The 20,935-nt window shown below is 37.5% G+C and overlaps 1 protein-coding gene across 1 annotated transcript in view; it reads right to left on the reverse strand.

The window, feature by feature from the left end:
- The window catches only part of LOC107701698 (plexin-A2-like), a gene marked incomplete at its 5' end in the record, with an annotated part of 76,741 nt that overhangs the window by 48,621 nt on the left and 7,185 nt on the right, over positions 1–20,935 (reverse strand). The window contains 7 exons of the mRNA XM_016503767.1: positions 421–538; positions 5,925–6,076; positions 12,931–13,130; positions 13,507–13,603; positions 14,572–14,772; positions 16,322–16,436; positions 20,449–20,545. Coding sequence (XP_016359253.1) covers positions 421–538; positions 5,925–6,076; positions 12,931–13,130; positions 13,507–13,603; positions 14,572–14,772; positions 16,322–16,436; positions 20,449–20,545 — 980 coding nt within the window. The remainder of the gene's footprint in view (positions 1–420; positions 539–5,924; positions 6,077–12,930; positions 13,131–13,506; positions 13,604–14,571; positions 14,773–16,321; positions 16,437–20,448; positions 20,546–20,935) is intronic.

The raw sequence follows: 20,935 nt of genomic DNA on the forward strand, positions 1-20,935 counted from the left end.
TAATATAAAAATAATAAATATAGGACAAGGATGCAGCAAAATATTCCAAAAGATTCAAATATAAATTATGTTTTAATAAATAAAAAAATTAAAATAAAATAAATAAAAATTACAATCAACCCCTGGGAAATTGAAGTGCCTGAAGTTGCAGAAACATCCATATACGGAAAGCCAGTGACGCCCAGCACAAATCAATACAGCGTTATCATGCACTCTGATCAGAGAGCAGATGCTGTTAAAGCGCTTCTGAGAACAAATCAACCTCAGCAAGGTTCAGCTGTCCAAAGGCATAACATCACAGTGACCCGTGAGTTTTCTTCAATGGATCAAGTAAAGCCCAGTTTAATAAAACCAAAACAATGGCCAGTTTCACTACTACCTCACTGCATTATTCAGATTTAGCAGAGCTCAAGGTCTTACCACAAAGGAATAGAGTTGAGAAGAGCGCGTCTGGAGCTCTGGCTTACACTCCCCTACGCACAAATGGACCGGGCCGGGTTTACTGTCTGTGGGAGCTGCATCCATCTCACACACAATCCTGAAAAAGAAGAAATACACAATGACATTTTACATTTTAACCTTGGTTTCAATGAAAGTCACCTAAATGGCTAGAAATCTTCATTATCACAACTTCTGTTCACTCAGTCCCCTTGATCTGGATTACAAAGCTTAATGTTTCTGGACTGACTCCAGAGTGAGGAAGCAAAGCATTGGAAGTCATCTCCAGTCCTGCCGAGTGATCAGTATGTGACTCTTCCTCTCTCTCCATTGATTTCTTCTTGATCTCAATGTAATTTCTGCTTTGGTTCCTTGATTGCTTTAGCGGAAACATTCCATTAGCTGAATTGACAAGATCGCCCTATGGGAATGCCGATGCATCATATATTTTCATACTGGTTTATTTAATTTGTCCACTAATCTAGTAGTGCAATAGTGGACATGCATACATCACCAGAGAATTCTGTCATTTTTATTATTTTCTTTTTCTGAAATTGTAAATTACATCATGGAATAAAATGGCAGACTAGTTTGGCTTGCTACTGTATGGCTTATTTCAAAGCTAGCATTTCATGCATACTAAATACACAAATAATATTTTCACAAGATTTGACAAAATTATAGCTTGGAAATGTCAAACAATGAAACTGTTTTGCTCACAAGTGATATTCCCCTGGACTTGTTCTTTTGTTTTCTAAACACATCACAAGTCTCTTATTTAATCTCAAACTCTTCATTGACACTGTCACACTGGAATAAAAATTTAATTGGAGCAAAATTTTTAGTGTGGTGGAAATGACATAACTAAGGGGGATGTAATTATTTTTTTTTTTTACTTTATTTAAAAAATATATAGAAAAAATAAGTATTAATATGGTGTATTTATCTCTTTATTTATATGATCACAGTTTTAAACATATATATATACATGCACTCTGATCAGAGAGCAGATCGATGTTGCTACATCATACGGGCTGATCAGGTATCGGCTTCACGGAAGGGTGGCCAGATCAAATGACATAATAAAAACACAGCCCACTGACTGGCCCTCAAACGAAGTAAATATGAAACCGACATGAGAATTCAAATCTGAGTTGAAGGCACGCGGGGGCGGGTGTGCTGCAATCGATGTTTGGGTGATATCGAGTGTTCGCATCATCAGGGATGACTGTCGGAACGCATGCGGCGCAGACTGCGTGATTGTGGGCGTGATGTGGCTTCCTGCGGTGAGTCTGACAGGCTCGGCAGACAGCGTTCACAGCTGTTCGCAGCGCACATTATGCCCTCTCAATCACTCTGAGTGGAGGACTTTCACTTCTAAGGCAATTAAAGTTGGTAAAAGTTGGAATGCTCAATCATTGCTGCTGCGTGGTGCAGGTTTGGCTGGAGAGCTTCGGAAATTAGCAGGCAGATGTTGTTATCACACCATTTTGTGGATGAAAAAATGCACCTTTCTCCATTGATAACCATTCAAAAGTAGCCATGTAAAGGTGCAGTCACATTTACCTTTGTTCATGAATTTTTGTGCTTGAAAATTATATCATTAATATAGGAATCCATGTGATTGGGAATTTCGAGTAAAGGCGCAAGATTCCTCACACAAATTAAGTTGGTCACGTGAATTTGCATGTTGAGCAACAGAAAGTTACTTGGTTTGAAAGTGACTTCTATGTGAGCTGTGCTTCATCTATTGCTACACCACTGACAATAAACAATGGACCTTTTTGTGACCGCAACCTAATACAAGTGTGTGCTCATACTCTAACATATTATGTTACTTATATAACAAAAGGGGAAAAATAAATAAAAATAAAATAATCTACTGCAAGCTTGGGTGTCTTAAGGTGTACAACTTTTGTATAAAACGACCAGACAGGACGGTTGTAACACAGATATTTGCTTCCCATTTCCGTTTGTGGGTTTGATGGGGTCCAATGGCGCATTCTCCATTTCCTCATGACACCCCTTCGCCACGCCATACAAATGAATCCAGCTCGGCTTCATCCCGCTCGGATTAAACTGCTGTCAGAAGAGAGAAGGGCTGACAAATCTCCCTCCTACAGCCGGCAGCACGCCACGCATTTCAATTACCGCACGTTTCCCCCATCGCTCCGTCTGTCCCCACCTCAGCGGCAAAGAGAGGCGCTGTGGAGACATACTCCACCTGCACGCAGACGCTATGCACTATTGATACCCCCTTACAACATGATGGCATAAATTCTTGAAAGCCAAATGTTCAGAATGCCTGTGTACAATAAGGTCGAGGTGAGTTTTAATGTAACATAGAATCGCATCACATTCTGTCGAACTGGACATGGTGAATGCTGACATCTGTTTCTCTCAAGAATAAAGATGGTAGGATACAGTGATACAGTGTCCTAGTAACCCAGTGCTAGCAACACTGGGTTATTATAGCCAACTAAAATTAAAACCATAAAAAATTGTTACTTAAATTTAACTGAAATAAAAGAAATTAATTAAAAAAACAAACTTATTTTATTTCTTCTAGTTCTCATTTTCATTTAGTTTCATTTAGGCATTTTGTACATTTGTAATCAAAATGACTAAAACTTTAAAATAAAAAAAATAAAAAACTAATTCAAAATATTAATAAAAACTATAATACTGTAGTATCTCAATAATATGCAGTTAGCTGTCAGTTCTGACATTTTTCTTGAGCAAAAGACAGTAAGAGTGACGGATAATGAGGAGTGTATTACGTGAAGAATAAAGAGCACTAAATACATCCTAGGTAATTTAAAGCTGAAATTATTTTGATGTTAATATGCTTTCTTCTATCACATTTTAATATGCAGAGACAACTATAACTAAACCTGTAGGTTGAGTTCTTCAAAGTGTAAACACTGTGGAGATTTCAAAACATCTTTGTTTAAGAATTCTGACAAGCTTGACACAGCAACAGCTCAACCATTGACATGAGTTTGGGGCTGTTTGTCTGGCCAATCAAAGATGAGGGGAGTGTTTAAAGGAAACCTGCTTGAAAACAAACATTATTTTTGCAATTCTGTAATGCTAGTGTGCAGAAATGACACATTTCACCTTTTAACCAAAATTCCTTTTCTTAATCAAATAAAAATTTAGACAAAAAAGCTGAGTGCAGCCATTTTTCTGCATGTCCTAGCAAAAACTACTACTACAAATCATCACGTTTTAGCTCCTCTAGCCCAATTTTTCCCCTAGGAGGTTTGATATTAATGATGAAATCCTAGGATATTTACAGACAGGGTTAATGACACAATCACAGGGATAAACACAAACATATGCTGAAAAATGGGACCTACTGCAGGCGGAGACCAACCCAGGTCTGTCTGGACTCTAATTAGGCAGTTTAAAACAACTTGAGTAAATGATGGTATAAAAATGAAACACTATTGAAAGACAGATTATCTTTGAATGTTAATAAAACAACAAAACACAGGGGAAAAAATCACTCACTGCTCTTGACTGATGAACTTATCATCAGTCAGTTGCTTTAAAAAAAGTATAATTGATGTGTATAGTGTTTTATTTTAATATTTGTTCATTCAATTTCTTGAATGCTACTGCTAAATACTGTACCTGAAAAATAAAATGTTGTAAATACTGCCAAATACTGTACCTGAAAAATGTTCTTATTTTCTAATAACAAAGATAAAATGACAAAGATTTTTATCTTTGCTAACTTTGCCTTAATGTATGCCATTGTTTTTTATTTTGTATTTTGTTAAGGTGTAAGAGGTGTTATGTTTCTGCACTCTTCCATTTTTAGCAAATTAAGAAAACTTTGTCAAACAATTTTTGTGATGGTTTGTATTTTTTGTGCTCTGTATGGAACATCAGTGCCTGTTTAAGTGATGAACTCCATTACTTGTGTTTGTTTTCAGACATGATAACAGACATTTTATACTTGTGCTACAACTTTTTGGCCTGTGCTACAAAACTTTCAACCTCTGTAGCACCAGTGCTATGTGAAAAAAAAGTTAACGTGCAGCCCTGAATTAGGGCTTGTTTCTGCTTCACAAGAGCCCTGGTCACTGCTGACAACTAGCCCTTCAGACAGAAATGTTTTCCTGCCATTGTTAAGATGTTTTTGTCAGATAAGACAGACTCAATAAAGCATAAATGAGAAGTCCATGACCAACCCTGTCTTTCATATTTAGCCCTGATTGGTCGCTTTACGTTTGTGACATCAAAGCCGTGTTCATTGGATCCTGTGTGTGTTTAATGGACTCATCCTGCTGTGCTTTAAAGTGAACTGGATGAAAACCCGAGGTGTTTTTTTCCCATGAAACAGCTTCTCAGTATGTGTAATGTAGGACATTATCTTTTCCAGCTCTTGCTATTTTGAGAAAGATTAAAGATAAGCTAAACCAGTTTTTCCATTCTAATCTCAGACAGAGTTTTACAGCTCTACAGTCACTCACTGTTCAGCAATGATGTAGCCGTTTTCTTGTGGAGTGCACTGGATTCCCGCTACCTGCACATTGTTGACCATGTCTGAGAAGGACAGACCCAGGTTCACACCACGGATGGTCACTCTGGTGCCCCCTTCTGGTGGTCCGGCCACTGGGGTCACCTGAAATGAGAGCGGAAGAGTCAGTGATTCATTCATTTAGTGAATCATTCAGTCAGCAATTTTTTCTAATAACAAAGATAAAATGACAAAGATTTTTATCTTTGCTAACTTTGCCTTAATGTATGCCATTGTTTTTTATTTTGTATTTTGTTAAGGTGTAAGAGGTGTTATGTTTCTGCACTCTTCCATTTTTAGCAAATTAAGAAAACTTTGTCAAACAATTTTTGTGATGGTTTGTATTTTTTGTGCTCTGTATGGCACATTGGTGCCTGTTTAAGTGATGAACTCCATTACTTGTGTTTGTTTTCAGACATGATAACAGACATTTTATACTTGTGCTACAACTTTTTGGCCTGTGCTACAAAACTTTCAACCTCTGTAGCACCAGTGCTATGTGAAAAAAAAGTTAACGTGCAGCCCTGAATTAGGGCTTGTTTCTGCTTCACAAGAGCCCTGGTCACTGCTGACAACTAGCCCTTCAGACAGAAATGTTTTCCTGCCATTGTTAAGATGTTTTTGTCAGATAAGACAGACTCAATAAAGCATAAAGGAGAAGACCATGACCAACCCTGTCTTTCATATTTAGCCCTGATTGGTCGCTTTACGTTTGTGACATCAAAGCCGTGTTCATTGGATCCTGTGTGTGTTTAATGGACTCATCCTGCTGTGCTTTAAAGTGAACTGGATGAAAACCCGAGGTGTTTTTTTCCCATGAAACAGCTTCTCAGTATGTGTAATGTAGGACATTATCTTTTCCAGCTCTTGCTATTTTGAGAAAGATTAAAGATAAGCTAAACCAGTTTTTCCATTCTAATCTCAGACAGAGTTTTACAGCTCTACAGTCACTCACTGTTCAGCAATGATGTAGCCGTTTTCTTGTGGAGTGCACTGGATTCCCGCTACCTGCACATTGTTGACCATGTCTGAGAAGGACAGACCCAGGTTCACACCACGGATGGTCACTCTGGTGCCCCCTTCTGGTGGTCCGGCCACTGGGGTCACCTGAAATGAGAGCGGAAGAGTCAGTGATTCATTCATTTAGTGAATCATTCAGTCAGCAATTTTTTTGGAAAAACTTGAATATTTTGCAATAAAGTAAAAATATATTATACACCACCATTCAAAAGTTTGGGGTTGAAATATTATTCTAATTTAAAATAACAGTTGTCTATCTTAATATATTTTAAAATGTAATTTATTTCTGTAATGGCAAAGCTGAATGTTCAGCAGACATTATGCTAGTTTAGTGTCACATGATCCTTCAGAAATATTCTGAAATGGTATTAAAAAATGTTTTTATTATTAATGTTGAAAACAGGTGTGAAGCTTAATATTTTTGTAGAAACCGTGATCCTTTTTTCAGTGTTCTAAATAGAAAGTTTAGAATAACAGAATTTATTTCAAATAAAAATATTTTGCAATATTGCAAATGTATCTACTGTCACTTTTAATCAATTTAATGCATCTATGCTGAACAAAATTATTACTTTTCATAATTTTTGAATGCTAGTGTATATATAACTCATACTAGTTTGGAATGACATGAGGGTGAGTAAATGATGACAGAAGTTTCAATTTTGGGTGAACTATCCCTTTAAAGATTGAACATTTTAAATGTTTTAATGCAAAAACATCAGGAAAGACACAAATATATATCTGCATTACACAGAGAAATAATTAAGAAAGTTAACACGCATAAGCCTTAACTAGTTAAAGGTCTCCAAATGAACCTTTTAAAAGGCTTCCTTTTAAAGATAATTGTTCCTTGCATTGTGTTTCACTTTAATAGCACCAAATTAGATATCAGTAAAACTCATTGTAGCAACTTCCTATCCTATTAAAGTTGCAAAGTACATAAAAATTCTCCAGTCAAGACTGCAGCAGATCTGCATGCTGTTGCCACAGGCAATAAATATATCACAAGGCCATTTTAGCCATAGCCTTATGTACTCTCATAAAATACAATATGGCCACTCAGCGTGACCTTGGCTCTGGGTGCCAAAAAGCCTTCTGTGCTGTTAAAGCCCAAGAGAAGCTCAGCCCTGGACCTTCTCCAGATCCAAATATCACTGAGAGAGCGAGAGAGAGAGAGAGACAGGGCGACGGACAGAAGGCCACATGCACAGTTCAGCCATACACAATCAATAAAGCATTTGTTTTCAGTCATGTGGAAGAAAAAACCAACATGATCAAAGCAAGAGCATCTTCTAAGTGTGCCTGTTTACTGATCTGAGAGCAGTGTGGTGCAGGAAGTGAACGAAATGAGAGCGGAAGAGTCAGTGATTCATTCATTTAGTGAATCATTCAGTCAGCAATTTTTTTGGAAAAACTTGAATATTTTGCAATAAAGTAAAAATATATTATACACCACCATTCAAAAGTTTGGGGTTGAAATATTATTCTAATTTAAAATAACAGTTGTCTATCTTAATATATTTTAAAATGTAATTTATTTCTGTAATGGCAAAGCTGAATGTTCAGCAGACATTATGCTAGTTTAGTGTCACATGATCCTTCAGAAATATTCTGAAATGGTATTAAAAAATGTTTTTATTATTAATGTTGAAAACAGGTGTGAAGCTTAATATTTTTGTAGAAACCGTGATCCTTTTTTCAGTGTTCTAAATAGAAAGTTTAGAATAACAGAATTTATTTCAAATAAAAATATTTTGCAATATTGCAAATGTATCTACTGTCACTTTTAATCAATTTAATGCATCTATGCTGAACAAAATTATTACTTTTCATAATTTTTGAATGCTAGTGTATATATAACTCATACTAGTTTGGAATGACATGAGGGTGAGTAAATGATGACAGAAGTTTCAATTTTGGGTGAACTATCCCTTTAAAGATTGAACATTTTAAATGTTTTAATGCAAAAACATCAGGAAAGACACAAATATATATCTGCATTACACAGAGAAATAATTAAGAAAGTTAACACGCATAAGCCTTAACTAGTTAAAGGTCTCCAAATGAACCTTTTAAAAGGCTTCCTTTTAAAGATAATTGTTCCTTGCATTGTGTTTCACTTTAATAGCACCAAATTAGATATCAGTAAAACTCATTGTAGCAACTTCCTATCCTATTAAAGTTGCAAAGTACATAAAAATTCTCCAGTCAAGACTGCAGCAGATCTGCATGCTGTTGCCACAGGCAATAAATATATCACAAGGCCATTTTAGCCATAGCCTTATGTACTCTCATAAAATACAATATGGCCACTCAGCGTGACCTTGGCTCTGGGTGCCAAAAAGCCTTCTGTGCTGTTAAAGCCCAAGAGAAGCTCAGCCCTGGACCTTCTCCAGATCCAAATATCACTGAGAGAGCGAGAGAGAGAGAGAGACAGGGCGACGGACAGAAGGCCACATGCACAGTTCAGCCATACACAATCAATAAAGCATTTGTTTTCAGTCATGTGGAAGAAAAAACCAACATGATCAAAGCAAGAGCATCTTCTAAGTGTGCCTGTTTACTGATCTGAGAGCAGTGTGGTGCAGGAAGTGAACTAGATCCTGCAGTCGCTCAACAGAAGGAGTGTGACGGTGAGAGTTTAGGGGACATTAATTGGTTGGGATGTAAAGTAAGTGTGTCACTACTAGTGAACCTTATAGGGTGGAAGTTTATGAATCTTTTATTGCTTCTTAGACAAGACTGGAACAATAAGAAAAAGAATGGAATGCTATATATATTCATATCAGTACGAGTCAGCATCAGACTGACTATATCTAAGACAAACTAACTACAGAAAACTAAATAAACTTCTGAAATAATACAGACCTGATACCAGAACACAATGTGGATATGATTTATGCATGTATATACTGTATTCTACTTAAAAAAAGCATAAATGTTATTTACATGAATTACATGACTTCATGTTAAATAGAGCACAACACATTTATTTAGCATATTTAATCTACTGTTATGTAATAGATTTCAGCAGTATGTTTAAATAATTATACATGGAAAAAAAAAGGTTTTATATTACTTTTGTCGCATACTGCACATTTGGACAAACAAGTTTGTGCTTCTTGTGAAATGCAAAAATAAAATAAAATAATGTATGTAAAAAAATGAAATAATTAAAATACAAATTATATTATTATTAAAATAATAATATAATATAATATAAAATAAAAATGTAAACTGTATAGCTTAAAAAAAGTATAATCTGGACTTCATCTACATTAAACACTGTGAGGTTATGTATTTAAACATTTATGCATTCTTCATGGTATTAATTTTTAAACATAGTATGCAGTATATACTATACACCACAGAAAGCAGTACCACTATTCAACTCCAAACATATTCACATCTTCTTTACAGATTACATATATATCCTTACAGATGTACTCTTATTATTTTTGCTCTAAATAATAAAACAATCAAGTAAATAAATGACTTGATAATGAAAGGATGGTGGAGTGTACACTGGCGGCAGTGCTTTCATCTGTAGATTAAATCTCATCAGCTCATGTGATAATAGTCTGGGCATCAGATTCCAGCTTCACCCCGAGTGCGGTGCTGTTCTGACTAGCCATTACAGACATCAAATGGGCTTTATTCATAGAGCATAAATATCTCTCGCACTGACTCAATACTTCAAAGTCTCATCCACCCACTCAGAGGTGAAAGCGCTGCCTTGTTTGACCCAGAAGTCGGCCTCCTCCACCACACAGCTACTGGTTCCAGAGATACAATTTGTGCCTGTCTGCAATTTCACCATCATTACAAAAGTGACTGTCTGGATTTTGGCCGCGGAATGACAACGTAGACTTCTTGAGAAGATCTTCAGAGTTCTCATGGGTTGTTTGGCTTTACGTTATACGGACACATGCACACAGACACAATCCCAGCCACGGGCCAGTGTCATGTCTTAAGAGTGTCTCAGGGACAAACAGGAAGTCTCTTCATTCTTAATGCTTGCTTTTCAAAAAAAAGCAGAAGCCCGGTCTGGATGCTCCTTACCTAACATGCACCTTGGCATCATGTTCTCTTGCAGGTAAAAACTGTTTTGTGTGCTGCAGACGGTTTGGAATGGTTCTTTCATTAAGTAATGCAGAATGCTTAACACCAGCATGTTCAATTCTAAATGGGATGCAATTCCTGTCCTCGGAGGGTTTTCACGCACTCATTTGCTGTGTATAATTAGGAAGCTGTAATGAAAGTGTGCAGCGGGAGGACAAAAGGTGTGATTTGTTCCTGGGATTGGAGTCTTTTCAGCTGATTCAAGCACGTCCTAAATTCACACTGAGATGCAATTTATGGGCTTGATAAAACTCAGCTTATGACTTGTTTCTTGCTGCATAAACTGCACACTAAACACTTTATTTGCTCTTAAATGTCCCCGTGGTTGGCTGCGATAAAGCCTGAAAAAGGAGGGGAAAAGAAAAGAGGGCCTTGGTTTGAACTTCAGCCAAGAAAGCGAGTGTTTAAGCAAAGAAAGCAAGGAACAAGGGACTTGAAAGTGGTGCATCCGGTTTAAAATTGGAGTTTGTGGTTGAGTGAGTCGAGCTGAATGCTCTTCTGTAAATAGACATGTGACTTTGTGGAAAGGCTGTGTTGTACTAGACAAGTGTTGTAGCTCTGATGGGAGAGAAGGTTCTATCAGGCTCAATATGATTTATTCATGATGATTTTCATCGTGGATGGTTTCTCTCGCTGTCAGTGTCGAGCTGTGTGCACCAGTGTGTATGTGTATTTAGGACATTATTTCCTGAGGCTTTGGTCCATGTTTTGAAACAAATTCATGGATGGTTGCAACTGCATTTCTACATGGCCCGTGACATTCGCTGACCGTGAGATCCTGGCCCCCCAAATCCCAACTATATATAAATAGTTTATAATAGATTTTGAATATTAAGCTATATTACACGTATTTAAAATTTGTGTCGTATTTATAAAAAGCAATAATCAGTAATAATCAATTACTCAAAAACAACTCAAAACCAAAACATCAATACTGATATAAAACTGCATTAAATGTCCAAAGTTCAAAAAGTTTTTCATGGCTGATCCAAGATCAGTTCTGTGAAGCATGAACTGACACCAACCTTTTCCATGACTGAGCTACTAAGGAGAGGCTCAGAGACCATCTGAAGCAAAGAGTGACGTCAAGACCAGCTTCAAGTTCCTCCACATTCATTTGATGCTGAACCCTCGGCTTTCACTGAGGACTTAAGCCTCATTAATATTAATGAGTCTTTAGAGGAGGGTAGAGTGCTGCTTAATAGAAGCGTTAATCATTCATGACTGTCATTTTCTTGTAGGCAGATCTCGCTAATGTCTATGTATTTGCACAAATCAGCTTACGAATGTCTATATTCAGACAAAAACACACAGGAAATAACATAACTAAATTAAGAACAAAAGACAATCGTGGAAACAACTGCTTGGCAGAGCCTCTGTTAAACATCCTTAGTAAAAATAATAAATAAATAAATAAAAACAAAATACAAAAATAAGATAAAATACAAAAACAGTGCAATTTAACAAAAATAAATACATTATGAAGTTGTCATTAAATAAAAGCCTTTCAGCTAAAGGTATAACATAAATTATATACCAATTAAATACCAATAATGCTCCGTCAACAACAGAAGCTGTTCATAACCTTAATTTGCCCATTTATCCTGAATGAAAACAGACAGGAGGAAGTCATAACCTTTACTTTTTAATTGGTTGGTGTGCACATGGGGCAACAGCTTGTGATATGCAGACTGAAAACAGCCACATGAATCAATGAATTCCATGAATCAGGTACTTTAAACACAGAGCACTGGTGCATTACCTAAACTAATTAAACATCTTGTCTTCCCTCAGTCTCCCAGCAGACACACACACACACACACCTCTCACAGTCCATCAACGTTTCAACATAGTGTTAATTACAAGAAAACGTGAGATATTGGCAGCTAAAGTGAGTACGACTGACGATGAGAGTGGCAGAGAAGCTGAGACAGAGAGAGAGATATTACTCGCGATACACATAGCTCACATTTCTCTCAGAGTCTATGAATAGCAGAATCAATAAAGAGCTCAGTCAGACTACAGAGTAGAAATATGTGCGGATGGAGACTCCTCCACACAACTCTGTGTGTGTGTTCATTTGTCTGAATTATGAATGATGTAGAATACATATTTGTATTGTATACTTTCATCAGAAAAGCATTTACTCCAGTCTTCTCTTCAGTGTCACATGATCCTTCAGAAATCATTCTAATATGTTGATTTGGTGCTCAAGAAACATTTTTATTATTGTGTTGCTAAATACTTTAGAGGAAACAGTGTTGCATTTTTTTCAGGATTCTTTGATGAATAGAATATTCAAAAAACAGCATTTATTTGAAACCGAAATGTCTTTACTGCCACTTTTGATAAATTTAATGCATTCTTGCTGATTAAAGTAAACAAAAATTCTACTGACCCCAAACTTTTTAACTGTAGTATACATATATGGATATATATACAGTCATATATATAATATTCAGTGTATGAAACTTGAAAAACATAAACAGAGGTCTGCGTGAGAATATCTGTTAGGAAAAACATATATAATGTAAAAGAAAATGTAGCTTTTCTAATACATTTATATGAAACATACATATAAATATATTATAAATAATTTTTTTTTTTAATTATATTAAAAATAGTTTATGTTCTGTATATATAATTTTAGAGATCTCTGGAACACTTCACTCTGATTGGTCAATTGTGGCATTCAACATTCAAATATTGGACAGCTGACTGTACATTATCTATATGATATATTTCTGCCATATGTGTCCCAAATGAAATCAAGTATCACAGAAAAACAGAGCGAGGCCTGTATAGTATATGGGACCCACCTCAGTGATTCGAGGGTTGGTGCACTTGACGTTTGTGCTGGCGAGGTGAAGCCAGCGGCTGGTGTAGGGGTTGGACATGGGACAGTGCTGGCGTAGGGTACAGCGGCCCTCCATACTGCACCAACCACACTGGAACTTCCTCTCGGCCTTCAAACACACGCCACAGCTGTCCCTCTGAGCGCCACACTTATACAGGTGCACTGTGGGATACAAGTAGAAATTAGTAAAGTGTTTTTAAATGAATGATGCAATAAGGCTTTTGTTTGGTGTAAAAAGTTACACGTTTTGATAAAGTTTTTTGACTTAGGTTGACCTATCTGAGCTATTGATCATAAATGTATCAAGGCTGATGAAATCATGAAGCTCAGCACAACTGTGATGCTTAAGAGGTTTTGCTGAGCATGAGAAAAGTAGCTTCAGACTTTCCTTTTTCTATAAAACCATGGAACAAATAATAATCAATCCGATCAGTCACCTCAAATTATACTTAGGGCAGAATGATTCTGGGAGAATCAGACAGGTTCCAGAGTTTTGGCTTAAAAACACATTATTTTCATGGGTTTCTTTATGTGTTACCTTTGATGTTCTCAGGATTGTCAATGATGAAGTTTCCATTCCACACCACTGAGAAATCCACCGGCAGCTCACTGATCCTCATTCCTTCATACAGATACTGCAGTGAGATGGAGAGATGGAAAGAGGTTACAACATTTTCCTGACAGTGCAAACGCTGAGATAATGTAAAGTTTATGACATTTTTTATTGGATTTTGCCTGTGTCAATTATTGATTACAACATGCAGCCAAAAAATGAACAAATAAACGGCAGAGTACACAAGCAAATAACATGAGAGAGAAAAAGAGAGCGAAAGAGAGGTGGTTTGACTGTATTAGTGCTCTTATTGAGTTACTCCAGACTTGCATCATCAGTCTGAGCAATAAGGAAGACTTTCAACACTCCTATTTTCTACACCTTGGACACTGAGCTCCAATTGCCTTCATCTCTACTTACATTGTGTGTGTATGTTCATTTGAAAGATAATGACAAAAAGAGAGTGAAAAGTGGCGGTAGAAAAGTCAAATATCTTACATTTAATGTACTTTAAGGATCAACTTTGTAAGTATCAACTTCATTTTTCCTTAGGACCAACAAATTGCAAGTGTTGATGTACATTAAGAGTACTGTGTTTTAAAAACATGTAAACAGTGTAGCTCAAATCTTTTAGGTTTAGAAAGAATCCAATGAGAAATGTTTCAGCTCTTATTGAGACTTAATATCTTGGCAAATATGAGCTCAATTTGAGATGTCTTCTGAAACTCACAGCATTGAGCCAGTAAGTATAGCTCAGATAATTTGGTCTGGGAAGAATTGTATAAGAAATGTTTGAGGTCATATTAAAATCTTGAACTTTCGATTGCACACTTGTTCCCATTTCCTGGCAAATCTGAGCACAGTTTGAGACACTGTTGAGATCTCTTATGAAACTCAGGAGTCTTTCTTATGAGAAAAAAACATGAGACTTAAGCATAGGTCTCAGTTTGTTCTCAATAAAATCGAATTGATGTCTAAGAGAAATAATTGAGATAAAATGAGATTTCATTATGATCTTTCCCATGAGTACACATGCAAACCCAAACATACCGAGCTGTTCTGGCACTGTACGCTGGAGCTGTTGAATCTGAGTGCCGTAACTCTGTGACTGACTCCTTGTATGTGTAACACACACTCGTAGCCGCGCTGACCCGACTGAGGTTGTGGAAGGTTCCGAGCTTTTAGTGTGATGGGCTTCACCTCCCCAGCTGGGATCAGGATCTCCTCAGAGCGGACCAGTTGAGGACAGTCCTAAAGGAGTGAAGGGAGTGAGAGGTGAACAGATAGTCAAGACAAACACGTGCAAACACATAGAATACTAAACCATCCAAGTGTACTCAGCAGAGAACATGAAAGCTGAATTGAAAGAGCCTTATAGAAACATACAGTGTACTGAAGTGTGTGCAAGAAATGAACACACTTCAGCTTCAGTTCCCACACACGCTTTCCCATGATCACATACACACACACAGCGAAACCTTAGGTGCTCTTTAAAAGCAGGTTGAAGTGTTACTCTCTAAAAGCTGTGTGTGGAGATGATGTGCACTAGTAGGTCAGCCTGTGTCCCTAGTGTCTCTCTAATACCACACTTAGTTACACACACACACACACACACACACACACACACACACACATTAAAGTGAAGCTAAACACACACAGTTACATCCCATATGTAAGTAGGCAAGTGCAATGTTGAAAAATAAATAAAAATAATAAAAAGATACACTTTCAGATAAAAAAAAAAGATAAAAATAGTTCTATAGAACACAATAAATAAATTACGAAGGCATCAATTAAGCAAATGTTGCAGCTTTCACTTAATTAAGTATAACTTAATTTGTGCAACAAACAAATAAACAGTTGTTTTACTTAAATGTATAAAGTGTCAGATTTTTTTTTTAAATAAAATGAAATAAAATACAATAAAATTAATTAGTGCTATTAACAAGAAATAAATTATGAAGGCAACATTAATTAAACAAATGTTGCATCTTTCACATAAAAGTATAAATTAATTTGTACAACAAATACATTGTTTCATTTATATATACTTGAAGTTGTTAAAATAAATATAAAATAAATGTTTTATTTATATATAGGAAAATTGTCTTCCTTTTACAGATTTTTTTTTTTAAATTACAATGTTTCTTTTATTTATTAACCACTATTGCCCTTGAAGATTTCCACACAACCTTTTGTTCTATTTAGCTAATTTCTTGGACAGCAATTTTCTCCCTAAAGTATAAGGTTAACACACACACAAAGGCATACACAAACGCATATGTACTCAAACATACACTTACATGCAAGCCTGCACACACAAAAATGCAAATGCAAATGTACACACACACACACACACACACACACAAACACCATGATTGATGGTGCACCGTAAGGAGTTTTTTCCTGTGTAAGTGTATATTTATTTTGTACATATGGCTGTGTGTTAATAAGTGGGAAGTCTGTGTGTGCTGCTAGGGAGAATATTCTGGATATCGACTGCTAATTGCTCGCTGTGAGAGGGTGAGCAAGTGTGTTTACCACCTGACAGGGTGTAATGTAGCACATTGATCAGCTGAACACCTGCAAATGCACACACACACACACACACACACACACACACGCACGCACGCACGCACGCACACACGCATGCTCTCTAGCGAGGCGACCGTCGACTTCACACACACTTTTTCAGCAGCTATTATTGGAAGCTCTTCCCCAGAGGTTTGTGATCCTGTAGATTTGCTACTGAGAGACTCTAACCTCAACACACAGTTTGTGTATATGTTTGTGTGTGCACCTCAGAGGCGTTGACGCGTCCCTCCTGGAAAGAGCAGCTGGAGGGGTCATGGGTGCAGAGGTTTCTGTACTTGCACCAGTGACAGCGGAAAGAACTGGTCACACAGGAAAGACACCTAAATAGATGGAAAGAGCGAGAATAAAGTATTATTACCACTCAGATGATGTCCCTGATTTATGATCCAAAGCCCTTTTTTGAGGGTACTGTGAAAGTAGTCAGCATAAAACGTAGCTCTGGGTTGTAGATTAGCAATGGGGAGCAGGTTGTGCCTTTGAGACCAGCACTGCTGTGTCCTTGACCTTTGCGGCTTAATGCTGAATAAATTAAAAGTGTGCTGTGGAAATTTGCATGTGCCACTGAAACCCACTGCGCTGTGCCACTGAAACCCACATACAGATGTACTGCGGCTCTGCAAAGGTTAGAACTCAGACGTACTATTATCACTGGTATTGAGACATACAGACTTTATTAAGACATACAGTCGTGCCGTGATATATGATTTGCATTAGGACTATATTGTCTGTGAGTGAGACAGTGGACTGCCTGAGTGAATATGGAATTATCTTAAAGAAAACGAGACGCAATCTAACTCTAATTGCAATAATTATAATACTAAGTATTCTAATAGTTAGTGAGAGTAATTGTGTTTTATAGTCCTTCTAGAAAGAAAAGTCTAGTCTATAGGTTAAATGGACATTTAGAAGAGAGTCATTTAGAGCAGTACAAGAGAATGCCTGTTTACACCAAGTCCAATGCTGCTAACCAAAGTAACTAGTTTTGCCTTTGATAATACTTGTGTTAACTGTAGCCCAAAAAGAAAATGGTTTGCATTCTCAAAATAAATAAATAAAATGTATTACATATTATTTATAATATTTATATCCGGCAAGTATAATGCTATTTTTATATTATTCTGAATATTGGAAAATGTTGAATATCATAATATGAAAATTTTTGAATATTTATATACAGTACATACATCTTGTATATAAGTACAAAATATTTTGAAACATTTTATGCACCAAAACATTTTGCATTAGGACCAATACAGAACGTATGACTCTGATTTCAACATCTGAACAACAACAACAATCTAGCCAAGGCAGTTTAAAATATTCTGAAAATATTATTTTTCACACCAAAACTGTTTAAACTGGTTTAAAACAATCAAATTAATTTTCAATTAAACATGGATCATAACATGATATTTACACGATCGTGTAACGGAGTTCGCAATCCACTTAAGGGAAATGGAATGTTATTTAATTTACAGATATAGTGAAGTGTTTGAATGCACAACAATTTTTGGTTGTTATTCAGCCATTCACGGTATGTTAATTGCGAGCTCACGGGAACAACGTGAGGTTAAGTGTTTAATTTAAGGCCAAAATTGACATAAACCAGGGTTGTGATCTTGTATCGCTTCACTTCCTGTGCGCCATCTCTATTTAGTTGTATAATCAGTATTCCAGTATGCAGTAGGCAAACAATGAAAGAATACAGCCATACATTATGAGCATGTGTGTTGCATGTCTCAGTGTGCGTGCCTGCAGCGGTAAGCTCTCTATTCATCATTTTTATGCAGATGAGCACAGCTTACAAGAAAGAGCACACCCAGAATCCATAATACCAACACGTTCCAATAAACACTTACATCAGTCCCTCCAATTCAGAAGCAAAGCCATGCTAGGGCGAGCAGGCTTTGCTCTATTTGTAGAGGACCATGTCATATATTTGATGTTGAGGAATCTTGGAGACGCTTCTAGAGCTATAAACCTCTACAGCTCTTTGGCGTCCAAGAGTTTGTGTTTTCTGCTTGATGGTTAAATTATGCAGAAGGATTTATGCTAAAATATTCATCAGAGCCGACTTGCCATTGGGCCACTGGGTTCAGATGGGCCAACCCGATTGGGTGGTGAGATTCATACAGCAATCGCGAGCTAAAAACCGATATACCACGGTGTACTTAATCACTCTGTTGGGAACTCAAGATAAATTAGAGCATTTTACAACATTTTAAGAGAAAGGGAGAGTGGGAGGAAATTTGGTAAGGCTAAATGTGCCAAAAACTGAGCCAGGTTGAACACACAAGGAGGGGCCATTCTGCCTCAGATTACCCATAATCCCCTGTGGCACTGGCACAGAGGGCCAACGGAGCTAGGTGTGAGGTCTTCCACATGCAAGGGGTGCGTGTTCAGAGGGATTGGATACAGAGAGTTTGTTTGATTAGTTCCAGATCTGTCAGATGCTCGGGCGACACGGCCATGATAGAGCGAGGAAGTGTCGGGAATGGGGAGGGGAGCGAGTCTTTCGGCGCCAACCAATCAGCGCCCTTGGAAGCTACCTCTTCCTGAGCGTTTTAGAAAGCTTCCAGCTACTGGGGGGGCTCTGTGATCTCCTGCATCGAGCAGCATCTGTTCTCCGCAGAAGGCACGCGTATGAGAGGTGGTTACAAACGCACACGAGAGGCTAGGAATATACGCTAAAGCACACATAAACACGCACAAGAGGGGACTTTGGAGGCACGGTGTGAACAAAGACACAAAGCTCGCTCAGACACAAGCGGTTGTTTATCAGCGGGCCTCCTGGAGAGTTGAGATGCAGTCGAACTCGCTCCTCTCTGATCAGCCATCACAGCAGATGAAGTGGAATTGAAATGTGACAGACAGCGATGCCTCCAGCCGGAGTGCCAAACCCACAGCACACTTAGATTCAGCAATTCAGACATCTCGGCCTCGACACTTGAGAAATGTTAAGCAATCAGCTAGCATTTGCCATAATGGATGCTTTTTATAGCCATGAGGCTTCGCCAGTCACGGAAAAGTGCAGCCTGGGAGGGACGTGACACTGGTGTCCTGCAAAATATGATTTGGAGAGTTCAAACTCACTGCAAGAATCTGGTGCGGCGCCAGACGCAGCCTTGATAAGCTCTTTGAATATCATCAAAACGCCCGTGGGCCCGAAACATTCACAGTTTTTCTGTATTGCATAACACTTTTGAAACAATCACAGCGTGTGGAGTGAGCTGGTTGAGCGCTGTGACACAACGCTGATACTCTACGACACAGGAAGTGAGAGAAATATCAGCAGGGCTGCGTATGTGGGACGAATACATCATAAAGACAAATATCACAGCAACGCACCCCTGGGTAGATGGTATGACACATCGTATATCTCATGATGTATCAGAAAAAGAATTCAGATTGAGTCGTACCGAGTTATGCAATCAAAAACAACCCTATGTAGTGTCAAGCAATTTAACCAAAGCCAGTTTATTTTCTAAAGACACATTCCTGGACTTTTTGTGTGACAGATTCACTTGTGAATGCTATTCCAAGAAAATAATTGTTTATCTTGAAAATCTTTAATAAAATTTATCTTAATTATAACTTTGAATAAAAACAACTTGCTCTTCCTCTGAAACAACTTTCCTTTTCTGCTGGTGTCACAGACTGTATGGTCTACTAGATAATGCTAACCAGTAGCCAAATAGCTATTTAAGAACAGTTTTAGCAAACTTGCATGTAGTGTTTTGTTTAAATATAAACTTTTTCCTCAAATATTTTTCCTATAATTCCTTTAGGTTAAGTTTTCATTTAATTGAATAAAAGAGCCATACTACCATTCAAAAGTTTGGGAAAGAAAATGAAATCAAGGATGCAGTAAATTGATCTAAAATGGCATTAGAGACATTTACAATGTTAAGGAAGATTTTCTATTCTATTCTTTTGAACTTTCTATTCATCAAAGAAAAAATCTGTATCACGGTTTTTACTGTATTTTTGACCAAATAAATGCAGCTGTTGTGAGCATCAGACTTCTTCTAAAAACATTTGAAAAATCGTACCTACCCCAAACTTTTGAACGGTAGTCTATCAAAAAGAGCTATAAAAATAGAACTTTTTCCGTTTACACTGAGTTGTAAGGATTTGAAATCGGAGCTTTATCAAAGACATGATAGATTCCTGATGTATTTTTCTCAAAAGAAAAACCTGTAAAGAGGGACATTTGAGCCATTTTTGCTCAATTTAATCCATCAAGGGGAAATTATTGAGAAATTAACGAATTATCACATGCAATTTTTCTTAGCTCTGGAAAGGAGTTAAATGAAGTGTGTGTATACTCACAGCTGGTGCACGCTGCAGTTGTAGAACTTCACCTCTGTGCTAATTATCATCTGACCCGTTTCCTTCGAGTTCAGTCTGAGCTCAACACCCGACCAGTCTGAAAAGAGAGCAAGAGAGTAAGAGATGAGAAAATTTCTGCCACGTCGCATTCTGCTGTGTTTGGTTTGCCACCCTTTTTTCAGCTTGCTTCATGCTCAAGCTGTCTTCTGATTAATACTTGGCATTCCTCGCATCGTATTCTTACAGTCAAGCGGAGCCTCGAGCAGCTCTGCAGTGCGTGGCATCCAAACCAATATGAGCATATTTGGCTTTTTTTTTTGTGTTGAGACATGCTATTGTCACACAAAACACAGCTGAGCCCTGCTGTTAATGTGAAACAGGCCCCCGGGCGGCAGCGTCGATGTAATGGCGGCGGAGCGGCTGGCAGCGCCGAAGAACACCAGCCAGGCCAATCCCGTTTGGCAGGGTGGCTGCGTGGGGAATGCCG

Source organism: Sinocyclocheilus anshuiensis, unplaced genomic scaffold (genome assembly GCF_001515605.1).
Source record: "Sinocyclocheilus anshuiensis isolate Anshui unplaced genomic scaffold, SAMN03320099.WGS_v1.1 scaffold1658, whole genome shotgun sequence".
Lineage (NCBI taxonomy): Eukaryota > Metazoa > Chordata > Actinopteri > Cypriniformes > Cyprinidae > Sinocyclocheilus > Sinocyclocheilus anshuiensis.